The sequence below is a fragment of the Anolis carolinensis genome, chromosome 2, assembly GCF_035594765.1.
Source record: "Anolis carolinensis isolate JA03-04 chromosome 2, rAnoCar3.1.pri, whole genome shotgun sequence".
NCBI classification, from domain to species: Eukaryota; Metazoa; Chordata; class Lepidosauria; order Squamata; family Dactyloidae; genus Anolis; species Anolis carolinensis.
In genome coordinates this window covers 308,423,907-308,446,619 of record NC_085842.1, presented here as the reverse complement: position 1 = coordinate 308,446,619, position 22,713 = coordinate 308,423,907, and the positions used below count along the sequence as shown (strand labels likewise).

General features: G+C 36.3%; 1 protein-coding gene across 20 annotated transcripts in view; it reads right to left on the bottom strand.

Moving 5' to 3' along the window:
* tcf4 (transcription factor 4) overlaps window positions 1–22,713 on the bottom strand; it is a 378,409-nt gene that overhangs the window by 184,417 nt on the left and 171,279 nt on the right. For 18 of the 20 annotated variants that reach the window (XR_010003930.1, XM_062974260.1, XM_062974264.1 and 15 more), the window contains one exon: window positions 4,106–4,170. Coding sequence is in view for 19 of the 20 variants with exons in the window: in XM_062974260.1 (XP_062830330.1) it covers window positions 4,106–4,170 (65 nt within the window). In the remaining variant the exon portion in view is untranslated. Of the gene's footprint in view, window positions 1–4,105; window positions 4,171–16,909; window positions 16,985–22,713 lie in introns of all 20 variants that reach the window. The other 2 variants (XM_062974272.1, XM_062974269.1) reach the window with 1 other exon arrangement.

Genomic DNA, 22,713 nt, shown 5'->3' with positions numbered 1-22,713 from the left:
ACTCAAACCTATTTTATGAATATTCAAAGCTAAAACCACAGCATCCCCGAATTGATCTTTAAAACCATCATCTTTAAAAGCCTGCCTGAACAGAAAGGTTTTAGCCTGCTGTCAGAAGGACAGCAGGGAGGGGGCCATTCTGGCTTCCCTGGGCAGGGAGTTCCAGAGTCACGAGGCATCCACCGAGAAGGAAGGCCCACTCTCTTGTTCCCACCAATCAAGCTTGGGAAGGAGGTGGGACAGAGAGATGGGCCTCTCCTGAAGATCTCAGAGCCCAGGTAGGTTCGTACAAGAGGATGTGGTCGGCCAAATAGCCTGAACCTGAACTGTCTAGGACTTTAAAGGTCATAACCAGCACTTTGAATTGTGCCTGGAACAAGACGGGCAGCCAGTGGAGCTGCTGCAGGAGGGAGGTTGTTTGCTCCCTGTAATCAGCCCCAGTTAGGAACCTGGTTGCAGCTGTTTGGACCAGCTGACGTTTCTGAGTATCAAGGAAGTTATAGCACTGAGTCTGCAGGGCCTGAGCAGGGCTGTTGAAGATAAGGCGGCCGGGGGGAAGGGGGTAGAAGTCTCTCATGTATAGGGTTGCCATAAGTTGAAATCAACTTGATTGCAATTAACAACATTGAAATTTTGGTCTGATTCAAATGACTTCTTTTGAAGGTCTTTAACCATTCAGTATTTCTTATTTCAATTTAATCTGAGGCTCTGTGAATGTTACCATACTTCAATTAAAATGTAATTGGACATATAGAAACCAGGTACATGATATGGTCTGTAGGTCACCTGGTGGATTTATGTGCTCTGGTGTAGACAGCGGGAATTATGCAGCTCTTAAGGAAGGCCGTTGTAGCGCTCATCCCCCCCCCCCCCCTCCACAGCTTGCCTAACCCCGATTTGTTTAAAAACTGTCTTTAGGTTACCATGGTTGTGAGCTTAATTATTGCTTTGGAGGACACCCAACAAACAGAAACATACAACTCTAAAAGTGACCTAAGTGATTGGAAGATCACTGTCAGTCACAGAAAATAGTGAGTACTTGCACACAATGTATCCTGTGTACACTGGTGTTAAAAGTAGCCCTTTGCCTGTGTCCTCTGTTGCTCCAAGGCAACCATAATCAAGTCTGTCATAAAGAATTCAATTTCATATTTCTTTCTTTTCTAATTTTGTTTGCTGGAATCACTCGCCCACTTCTGTGTCTACTGACCACACCTGACCTTGCTACTTGGCTAACAGTTTGTTTCTGTATTTCCTAATAGGTCATCATTATCCTTGGATTATTGTTTTTACACTCCTGGCCCCTTTCCAAGAAGGTCTGAAACTGAAGTTCCTCTCCAAAGGTAATCAGCATTGTCAAAAAAGAAAAAAAAATACCCAGCTACTTCCTTGTTTTGAAGACAATCAGAACTAATTTGGTCTCAAGAAAAGATGTTTTCTTCACACATCTGTTTCAAGAATTAGGGTTGTGCATGGCTGAAGTTTACACAAGTAACCTAAGAGACTATTAGCTCACTGCTGAAATATTATTTCATTGCTGTATGGCTATTTAGTATGGCAACATCTTATTCCACTGATTTAACACATAATTGCTTAAAAACATGAAAAAAAACGAAGACAGGTTTTTTTTCTTTTTGAGAACAGAAATAATGTTTCAGCCAGTAAGAAATTACAAAACTTCATGTGGCCAGGAGAAATCAAATTGGGATTGATGAACAGTGGTGGATGAACACCGGGAAAAGGAAATAAAGCACAGAAAGACAAAAAACAGTTGGGTGACAAAAAGATATGGCATAGTGATGGAGAATATAAATGTGAGAAGGGAACAATGGACTAGAGCAAAGCAAGTAGAGAGTCAAAAAAGGTGGACATAGAATCCAATCAGCCCAAAGTAGGCTGTTATAGGAACATGCATACTGCAAAAGACAAATATGGGTTTTTTTTCTAGGGGGAACTTATTCACAGCGTTTCCCTCCCTAATAATTATAGATGGCAATTTATTCCTGATATAAACAAGAGATCTGCATACACATATAAATGCAAATAGCTAAATAAATATCCAAAATCAATGGTGGCATTACGGCAACTTGATACCTATAATGACCACAGGATAGCCTCAGATAGCATATTTGGCAGAAATCTTAAAAAACTGTTATAGGTATAAAGGAGGGGTGCTTTTGGAAATAAAATGAACACTTTTATTTTAATGCACAACACTTTTAATAGCCCTGCTACTGTAAAGGACCATATTAAGAACTGGCGCAGCTGGTGTAATTTTCCATTCTACTGTTTGAATCAAACCAAACGAAAATCTTCCCCCTTCTTATCTTTACACGAATTACCCAAACACTGAAGCATTTTACACTTTTAGGGGCTTTTGCTCTAATTGAATGTAGCAAAAATAAAAACATTTACTTATAATAAGAAATCTATACCAGTTATTATCAGTTACAATATGCACCGAGATCAGTCCAAATCATACAGGATTTGGACTATGAAACAACAGAAAGGGCCTCACTGAAAATGGTGACTTGCTCCACTGCCACCTGCAAAAAGCATGCCATCAGCCTCCTTCTCCTGCAATTTAAACAACCTCTGCCTTGACCCTCAGAAACCAGATACACAGGAGCAGACCTTCCACAGGAACTGAAAGCTTTACACTAGAGACACAGCACTAAGCTGTTCATTGCCTAAGTTATCTGCCCCAAACATTTGCAGTCACATTCCAGAGATGTTTTCCTTGCCCTGGAATGGCTGTAAATGTGCTTTCCTGTAGAATTCCTTCCACAAAAGCGGGATGAAGTGTGCTTGATAACACAAGCAATCCTTAGTTCCTCACTCCTCTGTCTCATTCCTACAAATCTCTGTGCAGATTTGAATTGAATTAATGGCATATCTGAGTAGGCTGGAGAGTCAAAACTTGAAAGAGCAAACAGATGCAGAGAAACAGTGAAATGCCAGTTTTAAGGATACATTCATAGTAAGTGTGTGTGCTTTACAAGGCAAGGTTATATTTAATTACTTGGGCTGTTTATATTTGAGGGGTTCATTAAACAAAGTAGAGCAACCCCCTTTCCTCGAATTCTCACATTTTCTCTCATACTAATAACAAACATATAGGCATATGAAGACGATAAAAAGGAGGGAAATCATTCTGTACAACAAGACAATAACATGTTTCTTTTTGCTAACTTGAGTTATAAGTCTGTAAACTTTGAATCTTTTATTTCTTCCTGTAGTTTCTAGAACTGACAACTACTGTTTAAGGAAAGGGAGAATGGGTTCAGAGGAGAAAAATGAAAAGTAAAACTAAATTGCAGCATCTTTTTATCACTTGGTTTAAAAGAAGCTTAAATGCCTGTCTGTTGATAGAAATTTTAAAGACACTCCCCAGGGACTAAAAGTATGCAAATACAGAGTGTACAGAGGCGCAAACACATACATCTTTACCTTTGTATTACACTGGCATTTTATTATTTAATTAAAATACTCTTATTTTTCTAGCGCACACAAGCATCCCTTGAGACGGTTTTGCTGTTAGCCTGCTGGCCTTGACTTCCAGCCAAAAACAATTCAGAAACAAAAAGGGACAACAAATCATATTTTCACAGACATTTTTATCCCTCAATGCAACCCTGTTTTCACACAACATCATACAGAGTCTATGAAAACTATAATTTATTGCAATAGCCATCCAAATCCAGGGTCTTACACATGCTCGGTTGGTGCTCCCCTGCCACAACTGGTACAATTCCTTATGATGAACCATTATGCAAGAACTGTCATGCCGGAATACTAAATACACTGTTCTCAAACAGGCTGATCAATAACTTACAAAAGGGATACTAGATGAAGAACCTATCTTCAAATTTAAGAAACATATTCAGGGGCAGCTTTGTTATACAATCAACCAATCTACTGACTAATGGGAATCTATATGTAACTTGAAAAATGTACACATTTTTAGATATCATTTCATTTTTGTTAAAGATCTCTTTATAACCATCTAGGACATCTCAGTGAAGAACAATGAAATCATATAGTATATAAACAAAAACATAAACAAAAGAACATATACGTTCCAATATTATAAGCTAGTATTTACCTGGTGGCAACCCTGTAGGTTTGAGTCTCGCCCGTACGATGAATAGGATCCCCTTTCCGTTTTGCCTGTTTAAAAATAAAAGAGAAAGAAATTTATGCTATTCGACATATAGTTTTTCAAATAATACATTGATTAATCAGTTAAAGTAAACGTGAGGCCAATATTTATTTTGATTACACTTGATAACACTTATCTTAAGGGCAATTTCGTATGATAATGAAAAGTCCTCTTTCCTGAATGGAATTGTTACACATAACATGTGTTCCTCCTTTAGTATCTTAATTCTATCACTATAGCAGAAAACCAAACTAAGGGATTCCTTCATGGAGATGAATTCCTGCCAATGCATAGGTTTCATCACTATATTCTAGATCACATTCATCTGTATTGCTTCCCCAATGGAGCACACGGGGGAGCACGAAGGAGAGAAAAAAGAGTTACGCTTCAAGTACTAAAGAAGAAATCCAATGCCGGGTGCTCACAGCTGCTTTTAACTTAAAAACAAAAAGGAAGGACAGTATCTTACAGATTTCTCACCAACTTAAAGTTTGTCCCTTTAGTAAACTTGACAAGAGGCTAAATGGTATACTATGCTTGCATTACTGCCATTAATTTTAATTGGACTTGGGCTGCCCAACACATCTTAATTGTTTGGTGTGATAGCAAATAACATACATTTTCTGTTCTCATTCCAAATATTACACGTTTCCAAAAACTCTTAGAAGAAACAAGCAGTGATTTTCTTTTCTTTTCACAATTCCCTTTCTTTTAATTTCCTTCCCTAGTTCTAAAAAGGAAATTTATTTTTATAAATACAGCAGGAGGGTTATCGTGTCATGACCAGACCATAATAATTCTAATTGATTACACTGAAATCACAAGTGAAGGTCAAAGGTAATCAATCAGAAGCTCTCCAGATGGTGAATTTAGCAAAACAACCTTTCACAAGACTGATTCTTTACTTTTCGTTCCCAGTTTAACTCCCAAGTGATCTCAACAGTTATACTTAAGAAAGAAAATTCTGAATCAAAATATGTCACTCCCTACCAACAGTTCAGCTATATGAGAGCTGCAAATGGTTGTGAGATTCTGTGCCAGTTCTAAATACCTAATTTGATTTCTTTGCATGCTTCTCTGCTTTGCTTTAAACATCAAGTACACATTATGTAGTCAGACACATGATTATACTTGATAGGGTTTCACTACAGTCCTACTCAAAAGTGCAAGAGCTAGTTAAATCGACCAGAGATGAAGGGAGCATGCTCTCCTCCCCTCATTATTGTTTTGGTTGTGCAAAAAGCAATGGTTTTGAAAAAGAGAGCCTTTTATGTGTGAATGGTCTCCATACACACCACAACCTTAGAAAATCTAAGTTGTAGCTGATACGGAAATTATTTCTGGGTAAAAAAGGCCCCGTTCTTCAGAAGTACTGCTTTGCCTTTTTACATAATCCAAGTGAGGATGGAGGAATCATCCTTCCTTCCTCATTTTCACATTTGCCTGTTTGTTTTCATAGAGCTTATAGCTGTTGTTGCTTCAGTAAAAAAAAAAAAGGTAGAGCTTTAGTTTGTAAATGTAAAGGTTGTCTTGTCATCAATAAATCACAAGGGAATTTGATGAAAAACAATCAAGAATCCCTATTCTACTAGCAAAACAAAGGGAGTTTCTTTCTGAGAGATGGTATGAAAACCACACAAGTGATTATGGCTATGCCGAAAGAGTGACAGATTAAAACGAAGTGAGTCAGGGCACATTTGGAATTCATTAGTACATAAGATCATAGGAGATATAACAATTTAGTAGAAAAAGAACCTGCAATACTGTTAGTGATTCAACATCTACCACATTTGATATATATAGGATTCACCTGCTGGTGCACTACAAGGATGACACTTGCTGGTGAAGATGTAAAGTCATGCAAGGTACAGTCAAAAGCACATAATATATCACAATAACTGGCTAGATGTAGTACAGTATGATATCCCTGCTTATTTATTAGCAGTAAAAACACACAAAATGTGTAGACATATATTTAATGAATATTATTTGATATGTGAACATTATGTTTACTCTCATAAAAACACAAGTGATATGAAATAAAATCCCTACTTTGTCAATTTAAAACACTGATGTAGTTTAGTAAAATAGTCACTTTTTCTTAAGATAGTGCGACAATGATGAAGTTAAGTTGAAATTCTCATTTTTACTTATAATACTTATAAGGTACTGCTAGAAATTTAGCCAAGGAGAGCTGGATCTTCATAGAAAGAACATCCATGTTACATAACGTTATTGTAAAAAATAACCTGCATGTTCAAAAATATGTGTATCATATCACTTTCATATTCAATTATAAATTTATTCTACAAGCTCCTAAAATGGTGTTTAGAGATGTTAATTTTCTATTTCATTAAGCTTAATTCTTCATCTTCAAGCATAAATAATGCAAGTTTCACATGTGTTATTACAATCTTATTAAGTTTGCCACTTTCCTAGAATAAGCTCTCCAAAGATGCGACTCAATGATTGATAAAATATTACCAGAAAAACTCAACTCTTACAATTGATTTTTTCAATCAACTTTGACGTTTGGCAGAAAACAGAACTAAATAATAGAGGTGTGCAAAATTCCGGATGTCGTTTCAGATTTCGGAAAATTTTGGCGATTTGGAGGGACAAACTGCTGAAATACGAAGTGGGAAGGAATCCTTTGAAGCATTTACGAATTGAAACACTAGCCTCTGAATCTTTCAGATAAATTCAGACAAGATTTGTTGATTCAGACATTCCCCCCCTAAGAAACATATATTCCATTGCCCCTGGATGGAAGGGGGCGGGGAGGGGGGGCTGGTTGATGTGATTGACAAGGGTAGCTGCATGCTGTTTCTTCCCCTTGTCAGCCAATCAGAAGAAGAAAGCCATTCACATGGCTTTCTGCAAAGCTGATCTATATATAGCCGTGTACAGCTCCTCCATTTTCTGTGGTGGATAGTGTGGAATTTGAAGAGAGAACGAACGTGTCTTTAGCTATGTTCAGTTTATCTGCCTGTCTGATTCTTAAAACATATAGGAGCACTACTCAAGCTAGTAGCTACCAGCTAGCTTAGCTTTTTGAGATTTTTTCTTTGTGTCCCTTTATCGACATCATCTTCCTGTCTGTTGAAATTGTCCAAATTTTAATTTCTAAATTCTGCTAGGGAGGTCTGAAAATTTGCAGGAATTATGCCCTACTCATATTCTGTCATTATGAAAAAAATCAAGGGGATACCTCTTCTGGATTTTTAAAAGAAATTTTATTTGTAATTTTTTAAAAAAATCCTAAAAATCAGAGGATAACCAAAACATTTTGAAACTTGGCAGGCTTACAGTTGTAAATGTGGCCTACAAGTGTGGCAAGTTTCATCCCAAAGGCCCAATTGTTTTCAAGCCTCTGAGGCTGAGAGTATGACTCCCTGTTGGGTTCTCCCAAAGGGCTTAAATTGGAAAAAAGATCCTAGAAATTAGTGGATGAGCAGATTTTTATGAAATTTGCAGGAATTATGCCCTTCTCATGTTCTGTCACTGTGGAGAGATTAAAGAGGATATCTCTTGGTTTTTTAAAAGACATTTTATTTGTAGAAACTTTAAAAAATCCTAAAAATCAGTGGATGATCACTGTGCTGAAACTAGGCAGGTTTACAGTCGTAAATGTGGTCTACAGCATGGCAAGTTTATCCTGATAGTCATAACAATGACAGAAAAATAAACCTCACAAGCTTCACCACTGGTGCAAAAGAACTGAATCTTACCCAAACAATAACAAAACTCCGGATTTTGAATTACAAATTGAAATGTGCCCCCTCTGCATCTTCCAGAAATGAAATGGGGGGGGGGGGCTGAAACCGATTTGTGCAATTTGGCATACCTCTACTAAATACTCCAGAATCAATTTGTTTACATACCAAAAGAACTGATATTTACTAAACATGCCCATATATTTCTGCTAACTCACGTAAGAGATTATAAAAGGTAGTAATTCCTATTAAACAATAATGATAATGAAGTAAAAATACTGAGGTCAACGCATAGACTGGAAATTATTGCAGAAAATAAAATTAATAGAGAAATTATTTTGAAATTGTGGCCAGCAATGAAACACAAAACAAGGAAAAGTCCTGAGCAGAATGCAAGTGCTATAGCTTTTTCTTCAGGTCACACCAGTAAGGCCAATTTTCTATTATCTTAATGGAAATAATAAATTTTATCAAGAGAATGGGAAAAATAAAGTCAACATACCCAACCTATCACACAAAGAGACCAGCAAATGGTTCTTATTTGTTGAACATTAATACCTGTCTTCCCTCCTATTCCTCCTTACTATCAGATCAGATACGCAACTGCCACATTTTAATTTCAGTTGTTAAAAAATATTTATCCAGATACAAAAATAAAATGCTTTGCAAATTACAAGTTGTCAGGGTTAAAAATCTACTTCTATTTGTGTGGGGGAGGAGAAGAGAACAGCACAGACATGAATCATTCTCAGTAATTTGAGTGTTTCCATGACATCAATGGGCATTCGTCCAGGACTCTGTCGAAGCTTGTGAGGTACCAAAGAGACACAGCAACCAGCAGGAGATTGACTTTTTTTTAGGATTATGCTTCTTGTAAAGATTTCATCTATAGTATCCACTTTTAACACCCAAAAGATAGCTCTGGAGATCATGAGTGAACACATATCATCCTGATAGTGTAAGCCTTCAACGTTTATTGCATCTTTATTTTTATTCCCAGATCCAACCAAAAATCTGTCTTTCGTTCAATTTAAAAACAAAATAACATTTTTTAAAAAAACATTTAAAGATGTTTGCATATGTGTGCGTGTTTCTCTATATTCCCTACCAATTGTTGTTATGAAACTAACAGACTTTTTAATAAGGGCATTTCATTTGTGAAGCAAAAAATTCCTTTATAAAAAAAACCCATCCATTTAAAATTAGCTACACTCTTTATGTTGATTTTCTGCTTAAAATTCACTGGCACATTTGTTTCAGATAATAAAATTTGAAAGAGTGTTGATAATATGCTAGAGTAGGCTCTTTAAGTAACTATTTGTGTGCATGATTTTTTAAAAAGCTCACCCAGAATTTCTACACTTATGTTACAATATACATCATTCTCAGGTGCTGCTCAAACCCAGCAGTCTGGGATGTGTATTTCTTAACTGGGTTGATATGAATGATTGTTTATTTTTAAAGAGACTGTGGGAGGGAGCTCTGTTTTTTTAAAAAAAAAAAATGATGATTTTTTTCTACAGCAATGTAGAAACTCGACGCATTCACTGCGGAATTTTCGAGACAACCCTCCAGTACTAGAATGCGGCAGCCGCTGCGGATATTTTTTGGCACAAAGACAATGGTGGCAGTGCCAAGCCCCATGGCTACAACTACTCAAAAGAGGCATAAGGGTAGCATTAATCGCTCAGGTCTTTCACTGTGTGGAATACTGCTCTCCATTAAAAAAAAACTCATTATTATTTTTATTTTCTGTAAGCATAGGAGTGAGATAATAAAATAATGGCCAATGACATATATTGTTAATATTCAATTGTTTTCCCCAGTAGGAGGACCAATATCATACAAACAGATAACGTGAAACTTCTATCTTTTTATTACCACAAACGGATAATCAAATCAGAGTTTCACCAGAGAACTGGCCACAGCACTGGCAAATTTAAACACAAGACATGTCCTTCGGCATGATTCAAAGGAAATATATTATTAATACTAATACCTTTCCAAATTAAATGAGAGGACAGAATGCATGCCAGCCAAAATATATGCACAGAAAAGGTTCTTTTCCAAGACATAATTCACATCCATACATGCAATAAGCACACCAAAAAATGGGAAAAGAAAAAGGAAGCTTATTGAAATTGAACTCAATTGATTGCTTACTTCGCATTTGCAAGCATTTGAGATTTACAGTATAAAAAAACAGAAAGGAAAAAGGAAGCAGTATAGGATTTCCAATCACTCAATGAAGAAGCCAGTTGTTTCTCCATGGTGTGCTTTGGAAAATTAATCAAATTAAGTAGAAAATTTAAGCAACTAGCAAAGGATAAATGCAAGTCATCTAACTCTCACACATAATGTTTTCCCTTTGCTCTGAAAGATAGGGCACCTTGTCTTTACTCTGTCATGGAAAATAATGTGTACAGGGCATCTCTTCTCTGACTGTTGAGGGAAATGGAAGAAGTGCTATTGTTGTGAGGGATTTGGCTACAGCATGCTCATGTTGATCTTACATCTTAAATTCTGTGAGAGTTGAGCACAAGCTGCAAAATCCAGATACAATTATAAATGATCTGAAATGCAGAGTTTGCTGCATCAGTTTGGCTTCAAAACTGACCTTGATGGTCAACAAACATTTGATGTGACTTCTCCATTTTAGAATATCTATCTCAGCATAAATTTTAACCCATATAGGAAAATGACAGGAAACAAAGGGTGCATCCAGACTGTCAAATTAATGCAATTCAACACTTGTTTAATTGCCATTACTCAATCATATGGAATCATGGGAGATTTTTTGTTTGGTGAAAAATCAGCACTCTTTGACCAAGAAGGCTAAAGACCTTGTAAAATTCCAACTCCCAAATTCCACGGTAAGAAGAAAACACAGTTAGTGGTAACAAACTGCATTAATTCACCAGTATAGATAGATGCACTCAAAATTACAGTTACTGTTCAACATCAACTCTCCTCTTCTGAAATCTTGAGTTGGTTGTGATGGTGTTCATGGGCAACTTGTGAGTTGAGACAATTTTGATCGCATATACTGCCTCTCTAGCAATTTCATTTTTGAAAGCAACTAGCAATTACAGGGTTCAAATAAAAATAAGGGAAAATGTATACAGCTGGCTATATGATAGCTGGAATTTTTCAGAATGCCTGTTGCCAATACAGATACTACAGAAGTGAGGAGTACATTGCCCTCATTTTACTGATTGTTTGTTTGAATTGGTTACTTCCAGAAATCTAAAACATTTGGAGGATGACCACAACATTCTCTGCATTGTCTCACATAAATATACCCATAATATAGTTATCATACCCAATTCTGGATGGAAACAATTTATGTATGATGCCATAAGCCTGTATCATGAAGTGATTACTTTTTTTTACTCAAAAATGCTTTTAATACTTTCAATTTCATTTATAACTGAAATAAAATAATTTCAAAACCTTTCAGCTAAAAAAATCCCCACCAAAACAAATATACTGACCTGTAACAAAAATTAGTAAGCATATGAAGTGATTACTGTTAGAGATATATAACTATAGATATATGAACATAGCACTGTCATATGTGAATTTCACTAGAGTACAGTTCTAATTCGGCTCCATGTAACAGTTTTGGAGTACAGAACAGACACATCTGTATTACAACTTCTTTCTTCTTCGTCTTAATTATCATACACGCAGAGCATCCTTTATGTGAAAAACTGAAATATGAAATACTCCAAATTGTCCACATGGGTGCCTGAGATAATGATACCTTTGTGTTTTCATGTACAAGATTACTAAAGGTATTGTATATAAATATACCTTTAGGCGGATTGAATAAGGTGTATATGAAACATAAATGAATTATATATTTATACTTGGGCTCCTTCTCCAAGATATAAAGTACAAGCATTCCAAAATCAGGAAAAAAATGAAATTCAAACTACTTCTGGTCCCAAGTATTCTGGAAAAGTGATACTCAAGCTATATTTTATTTAAATCAAGCAAGAGACGTAATTTAAAAAAAATCAAAATTTAAAAATACTTCTTATAATACTAATATAAATTTAATAACTTCTATAAGTATGCTCAATCCTAAATACTTTTTCCTAACCTAAAATGTGACAATCCAATCCAAATATAAATATGATTCATCATCAATACTTCACTTAAGCACTCTTAAACACTTGAATTTCAAAATATTGGAGTGAGCAGGCACCTTTGTAATCTTTTAGGTTATTTTATTAATATAAACAAAGGGGTACACACACACACACACACACCTCTTGGAAGTGGACATAGTGTCTAGATATATAACTTATCATAAACCTTACATTGTAGACAAGGAATTGTATACAAAAATCATACATCTTTTTAATCATTACACAGAAGGTAGTAACACAAAATTAGTGTATATACTCAATAATACATTGATCTCATGTATAAGTCAAGGACATGCTTGGTGGCCAAAATACTAGATTGTGATGAGACCTGTGGATAAGTCAAGGGTCATTCCGTAAAGAGGGGAAAGCACCAATGCCGACTAAAGGACCAGGTGCTCCTGACTGCTGCCACCATTTCCCTGCCCAGTCATTCAAAAAGACGGAAGCAGCATCATGGCAGATAGAATAAGTTGCTTCTTTTAGGTTCTCCCAGGACAGACTAAGCTCTCGGCTTTTGCTACTCTACTCAGAGAAGGGGTTGTTTTTTAAAAAAATGAAAATTAAAGTGCAGAATTAACCTGTTAATAATTCAACCCAGGGTTTGAGGTTTGATTTTTTTTAGAATAGAAATTAAAATGTTGTATATAGTAACCATAACAGAATAATCTATTGAGGAATTCTATATATTATCTCTCATACCTCAGAGAAGCATCCACAGAAAAAGTCATCTGAGGCCCCTTCTACACTGCCATATAATTCAGATTATCAAAGCAGATAATCCCCATTTTCTGCTTTGAACTGGATTATATGAGTCTACATTGCCATATAATACAATTCAAATCAAGTAATCTTATATGACAGTGTAATTTTATATGACAATGTAGATGGGGCCTGAGATACATAGCTCTAGTGTTTAATATTGTGAGAAGGTTCTCTCTCCCTCTCTGTTACTACAATTTTACTAGCAAGGAACAGCATCAGCAATAAAAAGTGATTTTACTGGGATCCTGTCATACACAGACCTGCCTTTGTAACTCTGGAGATAGCTTTTATACTACAGTCCCTCTTTAGTCATTCCTCCAAATATCAGGAGAGATTGTAAACTAGCCTTCTATTACTAGTCTATGGGAAATGGGTTTTACTGGTCTTCTCTCCAGCCAATTGGAAATGTATTTACTCATTTTGTGTTCAAGTTCAGTAAGTATCCAATTATCTGAGAGTGTAACTGATCTCTTGCTGTTCTGTCTAGCTGACATCAAATGATAGTATCATGTCTGAGTCAGCATTATTAAAACTATTCTTGCAATGCAATGCATCATTATTATTTTTCTTCTATGATCTGCCCCCTATTTTCTAACTACACTGCCTATTTACCATTTTATCCATCAGAATTTTCTTTGATCTATTTCTTAGCATCTCCTTTGCTTTCAATCAAGTGGCTAAATGGCCAGAACCAGATAGGAAACCTGCCATATTATTTTTTTTTTTTTAAAAAAAAATCCTATGAAGACTCTAGTTGTGCTTATTTTTTTTTTCATAATTGTCAACATACAAGTTTCAGAGATTTACATTTTGGAAATATACACAAAATATTGGTTACAGCCTATACAAACCCTAGCCTTGACCTTCTGCACGATATTTTACTGATATTGGTGGAGACCTTGTTCAGCATCAGTGTGAAACTTCATCAACTCCATCTATGTAAATGACCAGAACAGTAAGGTATTCCAGTGGTTGCTATTTTGGTATTAAGTAATAAGGAGAGCTGTGCTGACACCCTGAGCAACCTTTCAGCTGATCCACTGCACAGCTATTTGCAAATGGGGAGCTATCTTCAAAGGAGATATTGAACATCTCCTTTCACAAACTTATAAAGTCTGCAACCACAAATTATAACAGCATTTTAATCCAACAATAATCCTTTTTTTCTGGGGTTGTTGTGTGTTTTCCATGTTCCATGTATGGCCATGTTCCAGAAGTATTCTCTCTTGATGTTTCGCCCACATCTATGGCGGGCATCCTCAGAGGTTGTGAGGTATGGAGAAACTAAGCAAGGGAAGTTTATATATCTGTGGAAGGTCCAGGGTGGGGAAAAGAACTTTTGTCTGTTGGAGGCCAGTGTGAACGTTGTAATTAATCACCTTGATTAGCATCCTTTTTTCTGCCAGGTGATTATGAAAAAATGTGATATTAGACATATATGCAAGAATTGTTTAATTCTAAATTACTCCCTTCAGTCATCATCCAAAGAACACTCATATAAGCAATCATCCATTCTTTCCTTGTTTTCTATACCTATAGCATGTCATTACACTTAAACCAAGAATTCTTTATTTAGTAATAAATAGAATTTCCCTCCAAAACATGCTCTGGAAACATTATCTGAAGCAGGTTTTCAAACTAGGATATATAAGCATAGTTTAGCAAATTCTGAAAACACAAGTGCTAAAGCCAATGCTAAAGACAAAAATGGGGAAATGAAAACTGTATACATACAAGAGGAAACTGTATACATAATCTCCAAAAGGTGGTTTAGAAATTAGGTTTTGTGACATTCAAAAAAGGCCATTGCATTAACATTCTAAATCACTTGGGCAGTAAAATAACTTAGAGCAGCTAAAAAAAAAACACAGAGATGTAGCAAAACACTGAAGGTTGTTGTTTTCAAAATGTGAAAGACTAGCATATACATTGACAAGCAGTGAAGATTGATTGTTCCCTAAGAAACATTACACTGCAAATGCAATGTGCTATTACATCAGAAAATTGTTCTGGTTAATAGAGCCATTAAAAAAGAAAGAAAATGAAAACCATGGAGCCACATTTAATGTAAAGGTGCTTCCAGATGGACAGTTTTTTAAATGTCAGCCTGATTCAGTGTGTCTGACAGCTACAAAGCACCCAGGTACCGCATTCATTCTTGTTCTTGTTACTTCAAATAATGTGAATGGGGCTACAACATGACAAGTATGTGTGGCAGAAGTTTTAGTCCTAGTTCCATATTGCTGCTTATACACAAAATCAACCACACTGGTTATATAGCTACTGCTTGAACAACAACTACAGTGAAGTTGCTGGGCTAAATTTCTGGTAGTATATATGAGCTCCTAGCAGCACAAAACTTGTCTATTATTTTCAATGAAGTGGTTAATTTGTACGTGTAATTCTCAACTATTATCCAATGACAGTTTCTTCCAACATGAAATGTGCCCAAATTGCTGTTTTAGGACATTGCTGTTGGTAAATGTCTAGAAGACAGAGAAGTTGTTTCACATATTAATGGGCTTAGAATCACAAGATGTGTAAGATATGATAAACAGGCTGGGTCAGATATAAGGGATTGCACAGGCTGAATCAATGTACTTCTGACTGAGAAAAATGAAGGCATCACCTAGTCACAGAGTAATTGACCAATTTAGGATACCTTTTAAAGGTATGTCAAAACGCAAAACGCAATTTCCAGACAGTTGAAATGTATTCTTGAAGACTCAAGGATCTTGTGCATTACAGAACTCAAGGGCCAGCAAGATGCAATGGTTTGAGTGTTGGGCTATAACTCTGGAGATCAGGGTTTGAATCCATACTTGCCTGTGGAAACCCAAGGGATGGATGTGGGCTAGTCACACACTCTTACCCTCAGAGGAAGGCAATTGCAAATAATTGCAAAGAAAACACTGTGAACAACTGATTCATTTTAGACTTGCTGTAAATCTGAAATGACTTGAGGGCACCTAACAACAAATTCTAGGCAGACATTCAAAGATATGAACTAACATAAGATCTAAGCATTAATTGCTTGAACATTGTTTCCATATATCTATAGTAACAATGAAGAAGAGCTGAAAAACAATGCATGCAAGCTCATAATTGAATCACTAGACATTCATACATAAGAGATGTTGTGTCTATGGAGGGCTTGCTTCTAACTATGTGGTATTAATGAAGGGACTACTACTCTCAACAGTTGTAAATGAATATGCATTGTCTCAGACACAGAGTACTTTAGAGGATTATGGCCTTACACTACATACGAACAATATCAATTTTTAGAAAACATATTCTTAATCTGTCAGGACAAAAAATTGTACTACTGTAAATGCAGAACTGAGAACAATACGCAGCAACATGGTCCTATAATTCACTCAAAGTTCAAAGAAGAAAACACGACTGTAGCTATCAAAAGATTTTTCAAACAATTATATCCACAGGCTAAAGAAATGTTATTTCTTCTAAACTATATTTCTACATTTTCTCAGTAACCGTATATTCTCTTCTAAACAATTTGAGATTACTTACTTTCACTCCTTAAGAACTGTTTACTTCAACCCTAGTCTTAAAGAAGTTACAGAAGAGCTAAAACTCTTGCAAATCTAAGCAAAAGTCTCACTTAAATCTGAAATGCTCCTTATATAACTCTGGGTAGATATGCATGTGCATATATATGTCATTTTAATGAATCCCTATCAAATTGAGGATTGCTAATCCTGCAAAAAAAAAAAAGCTAAGTGCTGAAGAGTCCCTTAAAATCCTAAAAATTAAACACAAAATGTTAAAACTAGGCTATCAGTAAGCTCCTTTATATCCCACTAAAAGCAATGAACCCCTAGAACCAATGAGCCAGGTCTCATTTGTGACTAACACAATTGCAGAATGATTATAAAACATAAGTTTCATTTAAACTCAGTATGATTAAGCAGAGGCCAAACAAATTACTCAGTATAAGAAGTTTGCTTTTTATCTTTGGAATATGAAGCAGCATTCAACAGAGAAAAGAAACCCCTGATGATTTTAGACCTTCAGGATTTCTTTGTTAAAAGCAATAGGTTGGATACAAGTTAAGACACAAACAATAGGGCAGGCAGAAATTGACTTGCCTGCCTCCTCCACCATTCACAGAAAATGCCTCCACTTCACTTGGGGGAAATCTCGTTTCCAGGAAACGGGAAAAGCTGTGGGAGGAGAAAGCAACAATAGCAAGGACGTCCACCAAATTTGTTGTGCATGCCTAAATCTGGATGTTTTTGGATCCATCTGAAATGTACAGGTGGTTAGGGGTCCACAGAAAAGGTTTTGTTGCTATTTTGACTGAGAAATTTTATTTTAATTGACATCTGGCCATCGTGACAAACATTGTCATCACTGTGGCTCCCTCATACGTGCTGTAATTACCCCCATATTTGACAGCCTGGAGACATTGACATAATACAGTGATGAACTATTTGGCTAAAGCCATCGCAGCCTCAACGGGCACCATTTCTTTCAATCTCAATATGCTTCACACAGGTAAGCTGATTAGTTCAGTTGTACACAAAACAGATGAAATCTAGAAGATAACTATTCTTGACATAATTCCTGTTGAGAATTCCTACCCCAGTTATAGGGCAGACTTCTGTTGGATTTCACTCTAGACCCATGTTAAGTGACTAATAGGGCATCCTAGAACATATGCAAAGCTTCCAAATATTACAGAAGGGGATTGGCAGGATTGGATAATTTGTCCATCAGAAACATTTGTCCTCTCCTTGAAAAAATGATGCTAAAAGAACCTTTTGTAAGTGTAAATGCATACAACAGATCACTAGACTACTAGATGTATAACTATAGCGCTATATCCATACACTTAGCCACAGACTAGCTATGGACAAACTGAAAGAAGAGGGAAGAAGAAGAAATAAATCAAAGAACTATACCTATTAATCTACTGACATCTTTACTGTCATATCTCAGAAAGAAATGAAAATTTCTTTTGGCTTTTGTTTTTGCCTGATGTGGTTCGTTCAAAAGTATGCTATCCGTTTTTGTTTCCTTTCATTCATTCATTCAAATAGCTTTACTGGACACAAAATATTCCAAATGATATCAAAACACAAACTTTTGAATGGACTAACTCACTGGCTTATCATTATTAAAGTCCACTGTGTTTTCTATTTTCACACTATATACCATTTCAAAATCAAACTATACCAATTGCATAAAACATTATCTGATTATGGTATGAGAGTTGTACAGTGGCATATATTTCTTATCACATTTTAAGGAGAAATGTTATTTCACAATTTTCTTTGTATCTATTCAGCATTAAAGACTGATAAGAGTTACATGGAGATTATTTTCACTGAAATGAGTACAGAAATATAGTCTAAATGCATTTCTGGATTTTATAATATGTATCTTTTAGCATCAAGTTAGAAAAACCACCACCATCATAATCACCATTGCTGTTTATACACCATCTTACCCCAAGACTGGAACTCAAAGCAAATCAAAATGATTACAATATAGTTAAAAATACAAAAGGTCAATATTAAAAAGAATTAAAACACCATCATTTATAATGCAATATACAGATATATAAAATTAGACATTTTTTTCTCTCTGTCTACCTGGTGCCTTAAAAAACAACACACACACACACAAACAGAAATTAAATCCTCAAACAAAACAAAAATAACCCCAAAAGAATTAGGTCTAACGTTAAACTGGATAATAATTGAAACTGACAAGAAGTTTTATTTTCACTTGACACAAAAACATTGGGTGGTTCACAATGCTAACAAGGCAGAAACCTCTTGCACAATCTCTCTGGCATCAGGCACTATCAGTATTTGTCTCTGAGGCTGAGCTGGATGGGAGTGGGCAGAGCTGGTGGCCTTCAGCTCTGGTCTAAGCGTTTCACAGTATTTTACTCAAAATATGAAAATCTAAACAGAAATGAGGAGGCATTTATAATGAGGACAGATGTAGTAAAAGCTATCCAAGGTTATGGTGCAAGTCTTACCAAATCATATCAGTAAGATTGGAAAACATATCAACAACAGCATAGTCCAAGTTTTTGCTCCAACTACGAAGGCAGAAAAAAAGAAACTGAAAGGTTATATATTGGATTATAGGATGAAAATGATCAGCCACCAAAACAGGACTTTATGTTAATCATACGTGATTAGACTGCAAAGGCAGGAACTAACAGAAACAAAGTTTGTAAGAACATTTGACTCAAGATCAAGAAATGATGATGGAGAACAACTGAGTCAATATTGTGAGGCCAACACGTTTTTCAAGCAACCAAAGAGGTGACTGTTAACATGGATATCACCTGATGGCCAATAGAGAAATCAAATAAATGACTTAATTTTCCCTGCAAAAACAAGACCAGTAGTACATTGTGGCACAGACCTTGAACTATTCAGGTAAACAATTTGAGTATTACAGTAAAGTTTAAAAAGTACATTAAACTAATCATTGTGCTGAAATACAACTGAAAGAGCATCACTGTAGTATTAAAAGATAATGTTAAAAAAAACCCTGAACCATTAAGCCCAGGAGAATGCTGAAGCCAAGGACATTGTCAGGAAGAAATGCAAAAAGGCACTACCTGCAATTAATAACAAATAATAACAAGCCCACATTCTGAGCTCACCTCAGGAATAGTGCCACTGAAAAATATTGCCTCCAGGTCTAATGGCTGAAATATAACACAGAAAGATACCATGGAGTAGCAAAATCAACAGGGAAACACTCTCCTCTTCTAATATCTGGTGAAGGTGTTCCAAATCAAGGTCTAGGGTGGGACCAGCTACTACTTGGAACAGCCCACGATTGTCACAGAGGCCATGAAATTCTGATAGTGCTATCTCAGTATGGCTGTTAAAATCACCAAGAAACACAAGCCAAGGAGACTCCAACCATCCCAGCTAGTTCAGGAAGAGAGACTGTTGAGCAGCAGAACTGGTGGCATGTCAACATATTATAGTTATTTATATTCCACTTTTCTCCCTAAATGGGACCCAAAATGGCTTACAATATATTAAAACAGTACAAATCAAACAGAAGATATAACAAATAAAACTATCTATTTTATATATATATATATATATATATATATATATATATATATATATATATATTTTAAGCCATTTAAACCAGTGGTTCTCAACCTGTGGGTCCCTAGGTATTTTGGCCTACAACTCCCAGAAATCCCAGTCAATTTACCAGATGTTAGGATTTCTGGGAGTTCAAGGCCAAAACATCTGGGGACCCACAGGTTGAGAACCACTGATTTAAATAGTTACTATTGTTGAGGGAACTTGTCAATTCAAGTAACACACTTCGCTGAGCTCACTGCAAGTTAGACTTCCTGTTATTTCAAGTTAGATTTCTTCATCAAATGCTTGCTTGAACAGGAAAGTCTCCAGTTATTTTTTTAAAAGATATCAGGGAAGGAGCTGTTTTAATTTCCTTGGAGAGGGAGTTCCAGAGGGTCAGGGCACCCACTGAGAAGGCCCTCTTCTCCCATCGCTGCCAAGTGCATTTGTAACAGTGGGGCAGTGAGAGAAGGTCCTCCCTGGAATATCTTAACACTCAGGCAGGTTGGCATGAGGAGATGTGGTCAGATAGGTAAATTGGTCCTGAATAATCCCCATTCTGCCTTGGTCATTAACTTTCAAGAAGATACGTTCAAACCTGGCAAACCCTGAAATAGGATCACTGGATCAAAGTGATTGAATAAAATACTTTGGGAAAGCAACAATCCAGATAATTTGTACCCAAGACCACACAATAGTGTGTGCTTCCAATGAGGGAGAGTTTCTGGTAGACTCTCTGGATAGAGATCAGAGAAATATGCTTGATATGTGTGCATGCCAAGGCTGGGCATGTGAGGAGAGCTCTTAAAGTCTTGGCTGTCCTCCTTTGGCGCTTTTTATGAGCATTTTTACCCCCCTTCAGCACAGTATGAGTTTCATCTAATTGCCCATTGCATACAAGTTGGATTTTCCCCCTCTTCCCCATGCTGTCTCTTGGGGAATGAGGAGTTGTGTCTTTAAATAGGTTTCATTGGCAGGTTTGGGGGAGAAAACAAAAAAAATGTACATCTTCGTGCCATTTGGGTAAAAAGTTGGGCTCTGCAATGGCATCTTTGGTTCTGGGGTCTGAGAGCTTGGAAGGAGCTTGCACTTAAGATGGACATGGATGTTGGCTCTCTTTTTGGGATATAGGCTTTTGGGGGAGACAATTTCCCTAGGCCTGCCTTCTACAATATGACTGTCATGAGTGAGCAGTACCAAAATAGTGGATTGTTCTCAAATTGTTCTCAGACATTGAGATCATCCGGGGAGGCTCTTCTCGCGCTCCCACCACCGTCTCAAGTGCGGCTGGTGGGGATGAGGGAACGAGCCTTCTCGGCAGTGGCCCCCCGGCTCTGGAATGCACTGCCAAAAGAGATCAGGCAATCCCCTACATTATCCAATTTCCGTAAGGAACTGAAGACCTGGTGGTGTCGGCAGGTTTTTGAGTAATTACATTGGACTACCACCGATTTCTGGGCCTGAATATATTGCACAAGATTTCCCTAGCCTAAAATGATGCATTTTAATATATTGGGTTTATGGTTCCCGTCCCCTTGATCTGGTCATGTAAGTATTATTTATTGTTATATTGTATTATTTTACTTTGTTTAATAATGTGTTATTATGTTGTTATGTAATGTTTGTGTTGCTTTTATGACTGTAAACCACCCTGAGTCCTATCCGGGAGATAAGGCGGTATATAAATAAAGTTTTATTATTATTATTATAAAGTCAGGTGTTTCAGACAAAGGGGAGACTGAGGATGTTTTGTCTCAAGTAGACACCAACCTCAGCTAAGACCCCATGCAGGTTGGTCTCCCCCTGTAATACATTTTCCACATGTTAATCTTAAATAGTTAATAGGTCAAATAAAAAAGTCTTTATTTCACCCAGTCTCACTTATCAATATAAATAAGGAGAACAAAAACATTAGGAATTGGTCAGTTGGAGAAACAATGAAATATTTTATAATAAATTCAGAAGGCTTCAAATTATCATTATCCAGCAGAGGGCATCCATGACCTAACAAGATTTGGTTCTTTCTATGTGACCACAGGGATTTATATTGAAAATAGAAGGAAATTTACTATTTCATCAAATAAAAATATGTATATCACTATCACAAGCAAATCTGAATGTATCTCATATAATGCTGATTCTGAATACCAATTCCAGTGGCACTTCTCATCTTCAAGCAAGCTTCCACTGGCAAGCTTTGTCTAATGAAAAGTTCTAAAGGTTTTTCCCAATACGCTTATTTTTCATTTACTTCTACACTATAGCCAAATTAATTTGGGGCTATTTTTTATGTACATAATATATCATTTTTGGATATTAATGGCTTTTGAACATTCAAGGGCTTATAGGAACATGATGAAAAGTTTATATTGTGGCAGTCTAACTTTAATTTTGGTTGGAAACCTCTAATTTTTCCATTATATGGAACTCTCTCTCAAATTTCATTTTTATTCTTCTTCATCCCTTGTTTTCTTGATTTGGTTTAGATTTTAAACCCGGAGAGATGGCAATCTGATCCAACACTGAGCATTAAATGTATATTAAATTGCAATTATGTGCACATGCTCTCAGTCTCACATGTCTACATTCTGATCTAAACTTTCTGTTCACTTGGGAGACACAAACTTATTCAGGCAGTGAGGACAGCTTCCAAATGTGGTCATGGAATCTTGCATGTTAATTCATGCAAGCCCCATTGAAATAAATGGAGATTTTGCAACAGCAGGGATCTGTGGATTGCACCCAAGTCCCACAAAGCAGGCGGCTTAGGTTACATGTAGGTCACAACAAATAATACTCATTGCTTGGCCAATGTG